The following is a 17259-nucleotide window of genomic DNA, read 5'->3' as shown; positions in this document are numbered from 1 at the left end:
CCCTTAGTAAATGCAAAAAAATAGAGATACTACCATGTGTTCTATCAGATCATAATGGAATGAAATTAGAAATCAATGGCAAAATAAAAAACAGAAATTACTCCAACACCTGGAGACTAAATAATATGCTATTGAATGAAGCATGGATAACAGAAGACATCAGAGAAGAGATAAAAAAATTCTAAGAGGTAAATGAGAACAACGATACAACATATCAAAATCTCTGGGACACTATGAAAGCAGTACTAAGAGGAAAATTCATTGCATGGAGTGCATTCAAGAAATGAATAAAAAGTCAACAACTAAATGACCTACATTACAGTTCAAAGCCCCACAAAAAGAACAGAACAACACCAAAAGTAGTAGAAGATGGGAAATAATGAAAATCAGAGCTGAAATCAATGAAATTGAAACAAAAGAAACAATTCAAAAAATTGACAAAACGAAAAGTTGGTTCTTTGAAAAAGTAAACAAAATAGACAAACCCTTAGCCACACTAACAAAGAGAAGAGAAAAAACTCAAATTACTAAAATTCATGATGAAAAAGGAAATATCATGACAGACACCACTGAAATACATAACATAATGAGAAGCTACTTTGAAAATCTATATTCCAATAAAATAAAAAATACCAAAGACATTGACAAATTTCTAGAGGTGTATGCTCCTCCCAAACTGAACCAGGAGGACATACACAATCTAAACAGATCAATATCAAGCAATGAAATAGAAGAAGCCATCAAAAGCCTACCAACCAAGAAAAGCCCAGAACTAGATGGATTCTCAGCTGAGTTCTACAAGACCTTCAAAGAAGAACTCATTCCAATACTTCTCAAATATTCCAGGAAATAGAAAAGGTGTGAACACTACCAAACTCTTTCTATTAAGCTAATATCACCCTCATACCCAAACTAGGCAAAGACATATCACGAAAAGAAAATTTTAGACCAATATGCTTGATGAATATAGACGCAAAAATCCTGGCAAACTGCATCCAAAACATATTAAGAAGATAGTGCACCACAATCAAGTGGGGTTCATCCCAGGAATGCAAGGTTGGTTCAACATCTATAAATCAATAAATGTAATCCATCATATCAATAGACTTAAGGATAAGAATCATATGGTTATTTCAATTGATGCAGAAAAAGAGTTCGACAAAATACAACACCCCTTCATACTCAAAACACTAGAAAAATAGGGATAGTAGGAACATACCTCAACATTGTAAAGGCTATTTATGTTAAGCCCATCCCATGGCCAACATCATTCTTAATGGAGAAAAATTGAAAACATTCCCTTTAAAAACTGGAACAAGACAGGGATGCCCTTTTTCACCACTTCTATTCAACATCGTCCTTGAAATACTAGCCAGAGCAATAAGACAGACTAAAGAAATTAAAGGGATACCAATAGGAAAAGAGGAACTCAAGCTGTCACTATTTGCCAATGACATAATTCTCTATTTGGAGGATCCAAAAAACTCCTCCAGAAAACTTCTAGACCTCATAAATGAATTCAGCAAAATAGCAGGATATAAAATCAACATGCATAAATCTAAAGCATTTTTATACATAAGTGATACAACATCTGAAAGGGAAATGAGGAAAACAACTCCATCTGCAATAGCCGCAAAAAAAAAAAATAAAATAAAATACTCAGGATTCAATCTAACCAGAGGTGAAAGATCTCTACAATGAAAATTACAGAACATTAAAGAAAGAAATTGAAGAAGATCTTAGAAGATGGAAAGATCTCCCATGTTCTTGGATAGGCAGAATTAATATTATCAAAATGGCCATACTTCAAAAGGCGCTATACAGATTTAACACAATTCCAATTAAAATCCCTATGACATTTCTCATAGAAACAGAAAAAGCAATCATGAAATTCATCTGGAAGAACAAAAGACCCAGAATAGCCAAAGCGATCCTGGGCAGGAAGAGTGATGCAGGATATATCACAATATCAGACCTTAAACTCTACTACAGAGCAATAGTAACAAAAATGGCATGGTATTGGCACCAAAATAGACAGGTAGATCAATGGTACAGGATAGAAGACATGGAGACATACCCACATAAGTACAGTTATCTCATACTAGACAAAGGTACCAAAAATTTACAATGGAAAAAAGATAGCCTCTTCAACAAATGGTGCTGGCAAAACTGGAAATCCATATGCAGTAAAGTGAAATTAAACCCCTATCTCTCACCCTGTACAAAACTCAACTCAAAGTGGACCAAGGATCTAGGAATAAGACCTGAGACCCTTAACCAAATAGAAGAAAAAGTATGACTGAATCTCCATCACATTGGCTTAAGACCAGACTTCCTTAACAAGACCCCCATAACACAAGAAATAAATGCAAGAATCAATAAATGGGATAGATTCAAACTAAAAAGTTTTTTCTCAGCACAGGAAACAATCAATAATGTGAAAAGAGAGCCTACAGAGTGGAAGAAAATCTTTTCCACACACTTCAGATAGAGCACTCATCTCCAAAGTTTATAAAGAACTTAAACTTCACATGCAAAATACAAAGAACCCAATCAATAAATGGGCTAAGGAAATGGGCAGACACTTCACAGAAGAAGATACACAAGTGATCAACAAATATATGAAAAAGTGCTCATCATCCCTAATAATTAGAGAAATGCAAATTAAAACCCCCTAAGATTTCATCTAACTCCATTAGAAAGGCTATTATCAAGAACACAAGCAACAATAAGTGTTGGTGTGGATGTGGAGAAAAAGGCACACTCATACATTGCTGGGGGAGTTACAAATTGGTGCACCCACTCTGGAAAGCAGTATGAAGATTCCTCAGAAACTTGGAACGGAGCCACCATTTGACCCAGGTATCCCACTCCTCAGTTTATACCCAAAGGACTTAAAATCAGCATACTACAGTGATGCAGCCACATCAATGTTCATAGCAGTTCAATTAACAATAGCTAGATTGTGGAACCAACCTAGATGCCCTTCAGTTGATGAATGGATAAAGAAACTGTGGTATATATACACAATGGAATATTACTCATCCATAAAGAAGAAAAAAATTATGGCATTTGCTGGTAAATGGATGAAGTTGGAAAATATCATGCTAAGTGAAATAGGCCAATCCCAAAAAACCAAAGGCCGAATGCTTTCTCTGATAAGTGCATGACAATATATAACGAGGTGGGGTGGCGGGCGGAAGAGAAGAATGAAGAAACTTTGGAGGTAAATGGGGTGGAAGGGGGTGGAGGACAGAAAGATAGTAGAATGAAACAGACAGTATTACCCTATGAATATGTATGATTACATGAATGGTGTGAATCTACATTGTGTACAACCACAGCAATGAAAAGTTGTACCCCATTTGTGTACAATGAATCAAAATGCAGTCTGTAAAAATAGATTTTAATAAAAAAAAGAAAAGAAATACAAAGTTTCTAACATATAAAAGGAAAAATTAAAGCTAATAATAAAATCAAACAAAACACAGAAAAGTAGAATAATATTATTTATTATTCAAAATACTTTAAAAGACTTCTTAGACAATTGATTAGTGTTAAACATTAGAAAATTAGATAAGGTCTTACCATCAAACTTGTCATATTTCAAATGGCCACTGGTTTCTGGCAAAGCAGTGTTATTTGTGACAGTGTTTTCAGCATCACCTTCTCCATCACTTACTAATTCTTGCTTAAGTTTGGTGTCTAACCAGTCATTGACCAGCTCCTGAGCTATCAATAAAATAAAACATCTTTTAAATAATTCATTCAGAGACTTTATTTATTTGCTATTTTTATTTGTTCAATACATATCACATATCTATCACGTGTTATGTACTGTTCTAGATGCTGAGAATATAGCAATGAATAAAACAGGAAAAATAAACCTTACCACTATGAAGCTTATCTTCCAATCAGGGGAGATAATGGATGGAGGGGAGTGGAGAGAAAAAGAGAAGAGAGAAACAAAACAAAGCAGGACAGGAAATGGAAGTTGGTATTGTAGTTTTAAACTGGTTGGTCAAAGAAAGCCTCAATGTGAAGTAGATATTTGCACAAAGAAGAAAAGGAAGTGAGGAGTAAGCCATATGTACATACAAGGGAAGATTATACCATGCAGAGAGAAATAGTAGGAATGTCTAGAGTGTTGGAGAAATAGCAAGGAGGCCATTGTGGCTGAAGGAGAGTGAGTAAGAGAACAGTAGGAGATGAACAGAAGAGGAAATGCTGGACCAGGTTAGAGTAATGGTTCTCAACTGGGGGAGATCTAGCCCCTTTGCCCCCCGTGGAGACATGGCAATGTCTAGGGATATAGCTCAGTGGTACAGCACTTGCCTAGTATGTGAGGCCCTGGGTTCAATCCCCAGCACTCACAAAAAGAAAAAGTTAAGCAGATGCTTAAGAGATATCTAAATAGGAATGTTAAGTTGGCATTGGTGATAATATTCTGAATTTAAGAGGAAAAGTTCAAGCTGAAGAAACAAATGTGGGAGTGGTAAGCCTACAGATGGTATTTAAAGTCACAGAAAATACCAAAGGAGGAAGGTAGAGCAGCTTCGAAAACCCAGCCTTAGGGAAGTCCACCATTTAGGACTTGAAGGGAAAAGAAGATGGAGCAGGAAAGTTGAATAGGAAGGAGAGGCCATTGAGGAAGGATGAAAATCAAGAGTGTGATATACTAAATGCCAACTTCCATTTGAATTTGTTTCTTAATTAAATTGAGAAACTCTTCTTAAAATTCATAGGTATAGAATGAAATGCCTTCCTTGGCATTGCCTTCATCATTTATATATTATCAATCAGCTCATATGTGTAAAGAGATTTCAAAAAGAAAAAACATCTATGTTAGCATTACCTTCATCACTGTTATCATTATCTCATAGCTCTTAGGGAATGGGGTATTTCTCTATATTAACTGATGCCAAGAAGTATTTAATATAGATACAACAGGAAAAAAACATCAGAGTTCAACAGTCCATACCCCCTTATCAAAAGTTTCATTTTCCACAGTTTTACTTTCTTGAGATCAACCATGGTCCAAAAATATTAAATGAACAATTCCAGAAATAATTGATAAGTTTTAAATGCACAGAGTTCTGAGAAGCATGATAAAGTCTTATGCCATCTTGCTCCATCCCATCTAGATGTAAATCACCCTTGTCCAACATATCTACACTGGGTATACTACCTGCCTTTTAGTCACTTATTTGCTATCTCATTTATCAGTTGCCTATCACGACACCACAGTGCTTGTCTTCAAGTAACTCCAGGCAGTAGCCTAATGCTACGTCACAAGTATCCTAATGCCTATGTCATTCACCTCACTTCACCTCATCACGTGGGTACTGTATCATCTCACCTTAAGAAGGGTAATACAAGGTAAGATATCCTAAGAGAAGGAGACCACATTCACATAACTTTCATTACAGTATAGCTGTAATTGTTCTATATTATTATTATCACTATTGTTAATCTATTACTATCCTCGATTTATAGATTAAATTTTATCATAAGTGCATGTATAAGGTTCAGTATTTTCCCCAGTTTCAGGCATCCACTTGGGGGTCTTAGAACGTATCTCATGGATACAGAGGTAAGGAGGGTACTACCATACTAGAAACTAAGTGTAACAAGTATACTAGCAACAAATACTATTGGCTTTCAGAGGAAGGTACAGAAAGGGAACAGATACTTATTAACTCTTGTGTATAATAATTCAGGTATTTATGTGTATAATAATTTATATATAAAATAATTTGGATTTACCAAGTGCCATTCATAGGTAAATAAAAGTTTACTATGAAGTACCCCTAAAAGAACAAAGAAAGGAAACTTCCCTTGGAGGATTAAGATATAGAAACCCCTCATGTTGGATCAGAGGAGGGGCTTGCAGGTTACCTTTAAGCACTTTCTCAAATGTGTTCTTGTAGAACACATTGTTCTACAATGATTGATCTAGAATGATTAGTTGATAGGAGGAGAAAAAAATGAGTAAATCTTTGAAAACTATGTTCTAACTAGTATAATGAATCACTAGTTTTTCTGGATGTTAATAGCTACTTCAGGATAAAAATCTCTGTTCATGGGCTAGAAAGTTTTTTAACCACAGAACTTTAGGGAACCCTTATTAAGCTCACATATTTTGTATTCCTACTGGCAGAGTGGGAGGTGGGTGGGCAAGACACAGCATGCCAATTCCACAATCCCCTTTTTCTACATCCAGTACTACTGTCACCACCCAAGACGAATCACCATTGCTGCTCACCCAGACCACTGCAAGAGCCTCCCACTGGTGACTTTTCTCCCTTCCATTCTTCATATATTTAAAAAATTGTCCCAAAAGATCTCTGCTCTATTCTATCATACTCAATGAAATCTAAATTCTTCCCTGAGACCTATAATGTCCTATGTGATATGTCTTCTGCTCACTCCTTCAAGCTCATATTGGCTGGGAGGCTCCAGCCACACAGGTCTTCCATCAGTTCCTCACCTACACCAAGCTCCTCTGTACTTTAAGCTCCCAATGTCACCTTTCCCTCTGCCGGGGAAGCACTTTTCCCATCGTTGCTTAGCTGGCTCCTTGTTATTCAGGTCCAGACTTGACTGACTTATCACTTCCTGATGGTTTGTTTTTCATTTTCTTTATTCACACATTAGAATGTACATGTCATGAAAGAAAGGGTTTTGCTTCTCTTGTTTTATAACCAGTATATTCAGGGCCTAAAACTGTACATGGCACAGAGTAAGAATTATGTATATAAATTTTGGGTAAATGAAGAAATAAACAAAACAGTTGGAGACATATACAATCCAAACGGAAGCTGGCTTGTAGGACACTATAGTTGGACTTCCCTCTTACTTCAGCAGTCTCTCCTTCACAGTAGCCTTTGCTAGTGCCTCCCAATTCCTCAAATCCCTAAATGGTGTAGTTCCTCAGAGCAGTAGTAATTAAGATACCAAATTCCAAATGAAGGGAACTTTGGGGGACATATGAGAGGTAGAGAAGTTAGACTGGTTTTAGATCTCTTTAAAAGGCACAAAACTAGTTTTATTAACTAGTGGTTGAATTATCAGTAGAAGGCCACATCTGTGCCAAAGGTCAAATACAACACTTATCAGTTAACTATTAAAAATGCTTCTGAATGTGGCTGTTTCTATCTCAGGAAACAAAATGGACTTTAAATATGCCCTTACATATAAATAATGGGGTCAACTTCAGAGTAAATTAGCTTCAAGGCAGTAGAAAGAAATAAAAATTAGGAAAAGGAGTAAGAAAAGTTTCCAGTCTATACTTGGACATGCATTACAGGATATGCTTTAAAAACTGTTAACATCACAGCAAAGAATATTTCTCTCACCTTCTGTGTAAACTTCATTGTGATCCTCTGTTTGCTCAGATGCTTCCAAACCTATCATTTGGTCCCAGAGCCTTCCAGGTAAGTGTGAATTTCTGGTTGAAAATGCATTCAAAACTGCAAATTCTGAGGCTTTCTCCATTTTCTTCAGTATAACAGAAAAAAGTCCATTAAGAAAATAGTAACTTTGTTCAAGGTTAGAGAATTTCTCTCTTACTCAAGAACCTGATTTTCTACCCACTTTTCAGATTCTTTCACTTTTAAATTGTTGACAAAATTCTGAGGTTTAAACATCCACACCAAATAAGTTTTACTTTTATGTGTGACACTGAATTGCAGCATTTTTTTTTTTTTCAGTGCTGGGGATTGAACCCACAGTTTTGTGCTTGTAGGCAAGCACTCTACCAAGTGAGTTATCTCCCCAGCCCCCTGAGTTGCAGCATTTTATCAAGTTATAACAGATGTTCACAATGTTTATATAAAAAGTTATTTAAGCTTTAGATAACTTTTGTTTAGGGCATTAGTAATGAGATCCTGAGATCTGGATTTTTTAAATAAAAATACAATATTTTATTAGTTTCCCTACCATCCAGAATGTTTAACCCAACAGTGGGAGTTTAATAAAAACATGGCCAAATTCATGGGTTTGAGGAAGGGAATGGTGGAAGTGGGCAACCTACTTTGGCATCTGGACTTACCTGCACAGTACAAAATAAGTTATTTTACAACTAACCCCTGACTTTCCCTCTTTCTAACAACCTGATTCCCCTATGCTTACTGCCCTCTCTGTCTTCCAACTCAGGGAGTGACAACTCCTTTCTTTTTGTTCTTAAGAAGGAAAACGTTAGTCTTCCTTAAACCAATCCCTACCTTCCTCCTCCTCCTAATTCTCCTCCTTCTCCTTCTCTCTACCTCCTGCTCTGTACCTTTCCTTTTCTACACGCCACACCCCCCACATTCTCAGACAATATGTCAAACCTGTGCGCTCTATTTTCAAATCTAACTCCTTCCCATCACTTCCACTGTTATCACCTGGGATTAAGGCACAATTTCCTGAGAGGTTTTCTGGAATAGCCTCTTACCAGAGCAGTGAGTGATCATTTAAAATGAAAATCATAACATGCAATAACAACACTCAAACCCCATTGATGGCTCCCTATCTCAATCAGTATAAAATCAAATCCTTACAATGCGCATCAACATCCTGGGCCTTTTGGGAGCTCTCCAACCGTCTCACCTCTTCACTGCTTCGAACACACCATGTGTGCTACCAGTTCTTACTTACTCCCCTATGCATGCACAACTCTGCCACACACATCCCTGTGACTCTTTCCTCGCCTCCTCAAGTCTGCTCAAAATCGCCTTCTCAGTAAGGCCCTCTCTGCCCACCCTATGCGAAATTGTAACCACCTTCCTCTTACTCTCCTTCTTTATAGGGCTTTTCATTTTACACATATTTTCTCACGTATTGTCTCCTCCAAGTAGAATGCTGGCAGAGATTGTTTTCCCTTTCACATGTGAACCCTTAGCAGCCAGAAGAGTGTTTGGCACTTAACAGATGCCCAATAAACGTTTGCTGAAGGAATGAATTGATGACAGATTTATTTTACAAAGATGCACTTTCCCCTATTATATTTTCACCTGGCCTGTTTTGAAAATGGTTTTTTCCCCTTGCCCTTGATGATTAAACTAGGAGTGCCTCTACAAAAACTTGACAGGGGTTTAACAGTCTCATTCTCATGTTTCATGTATTTGGTTTAAGTTAGAATAAAGTTTAAAAGTTATGAGCAATTTGAAAAAGATGTGACAGAAAATACAAGAAAAGCTATGAACCAGAAGAAAATGTGATCTCATCAAAGTTAGTTATGGAAATAGCATTGACTCCTTATAAGATCACTCTGTAGAGACCTGTTTACCCCATTACATCTTTTACCAATTTATGTTGGTGGTATATGTCCTTCATTGAATTCAGAGTTGGTATAGTATTTCCCTTTAGGTTAAGAAGAACTTCACTGTATGTTTGTATATACACATATATGTAAATAGTATACAAATAAACTGATCGACTTTGGTTTTTTTTAAACTGATACCCACAAAAAATTAATGACAAAACAGATTTTTAAACCTGACTTAGTTCTTAAGGCTATGAATAAAATAAATACCTACATATGATGTGACTTCTTATCTGAGTTGAAATTTGTACAAGCCTTTAACAGAGGAGGGTAGAAAGTTTGGGAGATAAGAGAAGGAAGACTGTTCTTGGTACCAAAGAAAGAGTCTGGTGAAGGGAGCAAAGAAAAATGTTTGCTTGTCTCCAAGAAAGCAAGTGTTTGGGATATCACTTAAAATAAAGTTTGGTATCATTGCCTACTAGATGATACTAAGGATTAGAAATAATCTGGATTTGTCTTAAGATATCACTTTTAATTTTTTCAAAACAAATGTGTAAGAGTTAGGAGAGATCTATCCTATACTCCAGTAAAACACACTGTGTCAAGTTAACATCTTATTCTTTCAGGAAGTCCAGACTGAAGGCTAGCTCTGTTCCTAGTACTATAATGGGTATTAAGGGGAAAATGAAAATAAGTTTCTATACTTAAAAAGTTCATGTTTTTGGTTTTGGTTCCTTATGCCATGTGCTCAAGGGGGACTGTATAGAGGGAAAAGAGGGGCGGGAGGGTTGGGAGAGAAGGAAAAAATAACAGAATGAATCAAGCACCATTACCCTATGTAAATATATGATTACACAAATGGTGTGCTTTTACTTCATGTACAACCAGAGAAACAACATGTATCCCATTTGTTTACAATAAAAAAGAGAAAAAAAGAAACAACTCACAATAAACAACAGTTCTAAAGCAAGACAGAGTGATCTGAAAGAGACAAACACCTTCAAAAGTTTATTCCTCAGTAGCTATGGTACATATGAGCAAGTAAAGCAATTGTCTCAGTTATTCCTGAAATCTTATATGTGTCTTGTGTCTCATGGATCATTGTGGAGGGCACTACACAATGGCTGAAATGTGGACTGGCTAAAATGTAGTCCTTCATTTCCTAAGACCAGGTGGTACAAACACGAGTTTTCTAACATACCCTCACATGCATATAGCAAGATCATTCAGAATAGTTTTGTAAGTAATATATTTTAAAAGCACCCAATTCTCTTTTAATTCCTTTGCATAAAAGCAAATTCTTGATGTTATATCAATAAATGTATATACAAATGCCAAAATAATTCCAAAGGAAAGAGTATTAAAGAATGGGATTATGTGTTGAGGTGAGTGAGGGAGCTTTGTTCACTGAGAGGGGCATCTCAGGCCGAGTTGTATGGGAATAATCTGGATTTCCTTTCAGAGAGGACATACTCCAGGCTGAGGGATCAGCATGAGTCAAAGCAAAAGGAATCCCTACCTGATGGAAGGGAAGGAGAATGGCCTGACAGGAGCAGAAGTCACACAATACAGGGGCTGTTTCAGGTAAACTGGTATTACAGGTTGACCGACAGACAGCCTTAAATGCCCATCCGGAATTTAGTTTCATATGATGGTACACAGAAACACTGAGGCTCAAGAGTAGAGAATTGACTTGGTGAAATTGTTTAGAAAGTTCAATCAAGGAGCAGTATACACTGGAGTAAGATGAATCAGTCTACCAACTCAGGATGAAGATAATTATAAATCATGGACTGTTGTATTTTGGGTGAGCTGCCATAGGATTCAGTACTAGTCAAGAATCTGCCTGATTCTAAGTGATTTCAAGACTTCCCTGATAATGACTCACTAATATCTCAGTCTCAAAGTTTGCTAGATCTTCTGTATTCCAACAGCCTCCCTTCAATTTCACTTTAGCAACCTTCTGACAGTCACCTTGAACAAGGTTGCATAGAATCTTTCATTTCTTGATCCAAACTCTGATAACCCCTCTGCAACATCAATCTCCTAACCATTTCCCAGTTTCACTCCCTGAACTCCATGACATTGATACTGGACCTGACCAAGTATCCCAATCTCCACATTCCTCCCAAACTCTGAATCTTTTAATGAGTCCCCTTCCCTTCCCAATCAGCATGGCTATTCAATTGATATCCTGAATTTTTCTCAAATCTCTGTTCCTTTGTGTTTGCAAGGAAAACCTCTAAGCCTGGATCAATCTGATCTATTAGTTTTTGGTACCATGAAAAATTATGGTGACTTTCTTCAGTCATGTCCACATTGCTGTTGGGAAATCTTCCTTTTCCTCTGAAGAGAGGCCCATGTCAATCTTCACGATCCTTCACATCCTTTCCATATACATTGCCCTCCTTCCATGGAACAAAGGCTCTGCTGATTTTGAAAGGGTGGTTCCCTCAAGTAGATTTGGAAATCTTAGATCCAGAGGTTATAATTATTTGGGTTACACCCAGAGTTGGGATATATTAGGGGGAAAAATCAGAAGACAGGAAACTAGACAGAGAGATAGTAGAAGCAGGAGAAAAAAGTGCTACAGAAAAAGATAATCAAGGAAAAAAGTGATAACTACCAAATGTAATTTGTAAAAGTTTGAGTCCTACCAAGAGACTGCTGAATTTGGTCAGGAAGTTATTTATAACAACAGTTTCTGTGGAACGGAAACTGAACTAAGAAATGGAAACTGAAGGAAAATAATTGTGGACATGAGAGAAAAATGAAAATACAAAGGCGAGGAGTCCAGACTACACTTCTGAGGACATTAGATAAGAAAATGAAATCATTCAGCAATCAGAATGGACTGCAGGGTCAAGTAAGGACTTATTGATTTTTTTTCAGGATGGGAGATTTGAGGACATAATGGAAAAAAAGTCATTGCAGAAGTTATAGAGGAATGATAAAAATCTGAGTCAAGCTGGCTGACAATTGTATGAACAAGGAAAATGATATTGACAAGATGGAGTAGTATTTTATCCTCCCAATTTAGTTAAATCTTTCTCTCTAGAGGAGATGGTTACTAGCTGTGTGACCAACCCATGCAGGGGCGTGGCACTGGGCCTCTCAACACTGACATACAAGCTAGACTTACCAGATGTCGAATGGTCTTCTCAGAGGCTAGCTAGCCTTCATGATGGTGGATCTATTGTAGTTGTCTTCTGAGTCAGGTCTTCTGCCATAGCCAGTAAGCTTTCCCTAGCCCCATCTATATTAATGCCTCCCACCACATGCTTCATTACATCTTTAACTCTTCACTCAGCTTTAGGAAGGCTGTTTGTGTGGCACTGGACTATAAACTCTGTGTGGGCAAGGACTATACTTTCCCTGTGTCCTATTATAGCTCCAGCACCAAACTCAGTGGGTTAGTACTTAGTAGGCACTTAATTAATACTAGTCAAATAACTGAATGGACAAAATTATTACATCTGCCCTGGTGCTCATAAGGCCAATTTATGTATATTCTTCAAAAAATACTATCAAGCAGAAGGATATTTTCCCAGGAAAATGATGCATGATTTTGAACTATGTTTTGCTATGTTTGCAGCAAGTTGACAAAACACTCAGCGGCATGCACTTGATGTGGTTTAAGGGTACTTTCAACATACATGGTATCTAGATTCAAAAAATACATCTCAGGATTGGAAGAGATTTCCTAGGATTTCTAAACCATCCTCTCTCACTTAATATTCAAATATTCTTCAGTAACCTAATAGTAAACAACCTTTCAGGGTCATTTAGGATTACTACAATTTTGGTCATTCTAGACATTAGCAAATTCTTGTGATACCTAGCTTTCACACACAAGTCCCCTGTGTCAATGTAACTACAGTACAGTCTTGGCAGCAACTGAAGAAGGTACAAGGCTTCTCTTCCCTTGTTCTTTTAATCCTTTTCATGAAATACTCATGGCATTTGAAAGAACATATCTATATACCTGTTTTCTCACTATTCATACTTAAATGGTTTCATGAGAAGCAAGAGTAACAAAAAAATACTAAAAAGTATACAATTAAGGCAACACATATAACCACGTGGAATAAAAACAGTCAAGCATGTGCAAAGTATTTCTTTCCCATCTAATTGTACCTCACTCCCAATTCTCTTTCTATCCTAATTTAAAAATATCCTTACCTTAAGCCAGTGCTCCACATTGTCAGGGTCAAAAGCAGGCTGTAAAAAATACATACAGAATATTAATGCACAGCAATATCTTTATTAACTCGGTCATTTTATCTGTTTTTCTGACTAACACATGTGGGAAAGTATTTCATTGGAAATTTCAGCACTGATTGAAAATAAAAGAACACAAATAACAGTACAGGAATAGACAAGAAGCCTTCTCTGGGACATCGTCTATTTTTATTTCTTGTCTAGCCTACCTCGAGATTTGGATTTAATTTGTCTGGGTAAGGCCCAGGCATCAGTATTTTTTTTTAAGGTCCCAGGGTTATGAGTCAAGATGTAAAAATGTTACATATAATACTGCTCATAAAAACCCAAACAAGTACTAATTAATTAGGCTATCAAAGCAATTTTCTTCTGGGAGGAGGGTGTGATACCCTCCTACCTCTTTTCAGGAGCAGCCTGGAGCCAGAGGCTTTCCTGTCTTACTTACATCAAAGATATTGTTTGTCAACAAGAACTGAGGGGTTGAGGTGAGCATTAATCATCTGACTCCCACTGTTTTACCAAGCAGAAAATAAGATGGAAAACAAATTAATTTCTACCCAGATCAGTCAGATATTAATCTGCAATTAGTAATCAGACCATAAGGACACCTCCTTTCTTTATTCTCTGTAACTCTCAGAAGCTTGCAAAAGTTCCTGTACTAGTCACTGAACAAATACAGGTATCTGCTAAAACTTCAGGTAGGTTTTTAAAGTAAGGGTATATCTCCAATGTGGTGCAATACCATCAAAACACCAATGACATTCTTCACAGGACTAGAAAAAACAGTCCTAAAATTTATATGGAAAAATAAATGACCCAGAATAGCCAAAGCAATTTAGAGCAATAAGAGCAATTCTGGAGGCATCATGACAGCTGATCTCAAATTATACTACAGAATTATAGTAACAAAAACAGCATGGTACTGGCATGGAAACAGACATGTATACCAATGGAATAGAATAAAAGACACAGGGACAAACAAACACTGATATAAACCCACATCTGATCCTTGACAAAGATGCCAAAACCTTTTGTTGGAGAAGAGACAGCCTTTTTAAACAAATGGTGCTGGGAAAACTGGATATCCATGTGTAGAAGAGTGAAATTGACCCCTACCTCTCACCCTGAAAAGTCAATTCAAAGTGGATCAAAGACCCCAGGAATCAGATCAGAAACTCTGTAAGTGCTAGAAGAAAACATATGGTCAACACCCCAATATGTAGACACAGGTATTGACTTCCTTAATTGAAAATAAAACAAAAAAATTAATAAACAGGATAGCATCAAATTAAAAGGCTTCTGCACAGCAAAGGAAACAGTAAGACAAAGTCCACATAATGGAAGAAAATCTTTGCCAACTAAAATCACTATCCAGAATATATAAAGAACTCAAAAAACACCAAGACAAAAAAGAACAACCTAAATAACCTAATCAATAAATGGGTAAATGAACTAAACAGATATTTCTCAAAAGAAGAAATACAAATGGCCAAAAATATATGAAACATGTTTAACACATTTAGCAATCAAGGAAATGCAAATCAAAAGTACACTCAGATTTTATCTCAGAACAGTTAAATGGCAATAATTAAGAATACAAATAATGATAAATGCTGGCAAGGATGTGGGGAAAGAGGAAGACTCATACGCTGTTGATAGGATTGGAAATTAGTACATTCACTATGGAAATCAGTAAGGAGGTTCCTTGAAAGTCTAGGAATGGAAACACGATATTACCCAGCTAATACTGCTCCTCTGGATTTATCCTAAAGAATTAAAGTCAGCATACTATAGTGATACATTCATACCCAATGCACAATTCATAATATACAAGTTATAGAACCAGCCTAGGTATCTATCAATGGGTGAATGGATAAAGAAAATGTGGTTATATACACAATGGTGTTTTTACTCAGCCATAAAGAAGAATAAAATTGTCATTTGCAGGAAAATGGAAGGAACTGGTGAACATCACACTAAGAAAAATAAGCCAGACTCAGAAAATCAAGGGTTGTATGCTTTTTTTCATATGTGGAAGCTAGAGAGAAAAAAGAGTGGGAGGGATTTCATGAAAACAGAAGGAAGACCAGTAGAAGATGGGCATTAGTGGGAGGGAGGAGAGGAAAGAAAGGGGAAGTACAGGGGAATGACCAAATTATGCTATGTGCAATTATGAATATATCAAAATGAAGCTCACTATTATGTATAATTATAATTCACCTATAAAATATTAAAATAAACAACACTGTGTAAAGAAAAAAATTAGGATATATCTAAACTAGCATACTGACACATGGAAGTGGGAAAGGCATAACTCTTTCATTATCTAACACTTAACCTTCAAAGCACCTTACAGATAACTAATTAATGCAGTTTCATTGCTGAATTATTTTGTCACTGAAATGAATAAAAGAGCTGATCCTACTAAAACCAAACCTCAGGGCACTCTTGTTTTTTACTTTTTTATCCTCTAGGCAGTAACAATAAGTGCTATCAGCAAAAATTCCTCCTTATGGAGTCCTAAGGAATTGTCCCAAATTTTTACCTTTCATCTCAAGTCTATATTCATAAACTATTTTTGGATCCAATCTATTATGCAACTGATTCATTGCAGTAAGAGCAGCCTCAGTTTCCAAGTCCCCCTAATGTTCCAGTCTATGCCCTCCAGTATCTGGAGCAAGATTTTCAAGTGAAATATGTCCAGTGCATTTAGTTGGTATATTTAGAATAAACCACAAGAACTACTGCCTGAGGCTCTCACAGAAGGTCACACATCTACAGGATTTTTTTTTTTTTTTTTTAAGGAAAGTAAATGAAGGGTGAAAACAGCTGGTGAAATGCTCTGGAGCTGAAAGCTGAGAAGCATCTCCATTTTGGTAGACTCATTTACATTTAAGGATTTATTTTTGTGACTGATAAAAAGGTACCCTGAAAGGAATGCACTGTGTGATTTTGCACATGTCACTTCTATGTTTCAAGTTTAAAATGGGGTTAAGAGTTTTTTCCTGTCTCCAGGATCTAGTGCATCAAAAGAGGTGACAGATATAAGAGGATCTATTTTTGAATGGTAGTTAGAAAAAACCATGTAGATCAGGTATTGATGTAATTTAATAAAGCCTTGGACAACTTTGTTCTTTTTAGATACTTTATGTAAAACGGAAAGGGAAGAAATACAGGCAAAGAAAGCATTTAATGTGATGCTCTCTCCCTTTCAATAAAGATCAGTTGCTGCAGATTTGTAAAGGAAGGAAAGGATGGAAAAGAAGGAAGGAAAGAAAAGAAAAGAAAGGAAATATGCGGGAAGTTTCCTGAAATTGGTGCCAGGGGTAAGGTGGGGCCGAGGTCGTGAACTCCCTTCACCCCGATGCGCACTAGCAGACTTCTCGGGTTTGAGAAGAACATTAGATGGGAACAGTTGTTCCATGATGCTGTCCACCAAAGCCCTGAGATACCCAGACCATGAAGCTCCTAGAACCACTTCACTAAGGCAATGTTGACTCCAGGACAGTCAAGGCCAGGTAAGGCTGCCCCTGGGGGAAGTCAGAGGAAGCACAGGAAGGATAGCGGCTGTTGCGGGACTGGGCAGCGTCTTGGGCAATCCCTAACCCCCACAAGGCTCCCGACTGGTATCACCTTGGGATTCGGCTTCCTTGTGAACTGTTTCCAGCGATTCAGCCCCATCTTCTTCTTTGAGGTGGACTTTTCCTGGGTCGCCAGCAGCATTTTCCAGGTTCAGGCCCGGACCTCGGCCAAAGCTGCAACAACCGCTCCTCTGCCGAGGCAGCTTCCGG

At 37.1% G+C, this 17259-nt stretch overlaps 1 protein-coding gene across 1 annotated transcript in view; it reads right to left on the bottom strand.

Annotated features, from left to right (window-relative positions):
• Ccdc191 (coiled-coil domain containing 191) overlaps positions 1 to 17242 on the bottom strand; it is an 89717-nt gene extending 72475 nt beyond the window's left edge. The window contains exons 1-4 of the mRNA XM_047563408.1: positions 17102 to 17242; positions 13430 to 13468; positions 7359 to 7500; positions 3589 to 3732 (exon numbers count right to left, since the gene is read on the bottom strand). Of these exons, the coding sequence (XP_047419364.1) occupies positions 3589 to 3732; positions 7359 to 7500; positions 13430 to 13468; positions 17102 to 17191 (415 nt within the window). The 5' untranslated portion in view covers positions 17192 to 17242. The remainder of the gene's footprint in view (positions 1 to 3588; positions 3733 to 7358; positions 7501 to 13429; positions 13469 to 17101) is intronic.
• Positions 17243 to 17259: the final 17 nt, after the last annotated feature.

The sequence above is a fragment of the Sciurus carolinensis genome, chromosome 9, assembly GCF_902686445.1.
Source record: "Sciurus carolinensis chromosome 9, mSciCar1.2, whole genome shotgun sequence".
Taxonomy (NCBI): domain Eukaryota; kingdom Metazoa; phylum Chordata; class Mammalia; order Rodentia; family Sciuridae; genus Sciurus; species Sciurus carolinensis.
This window is presented reverse-complemented; position numbering and strand designations above follow the sequence as displayed.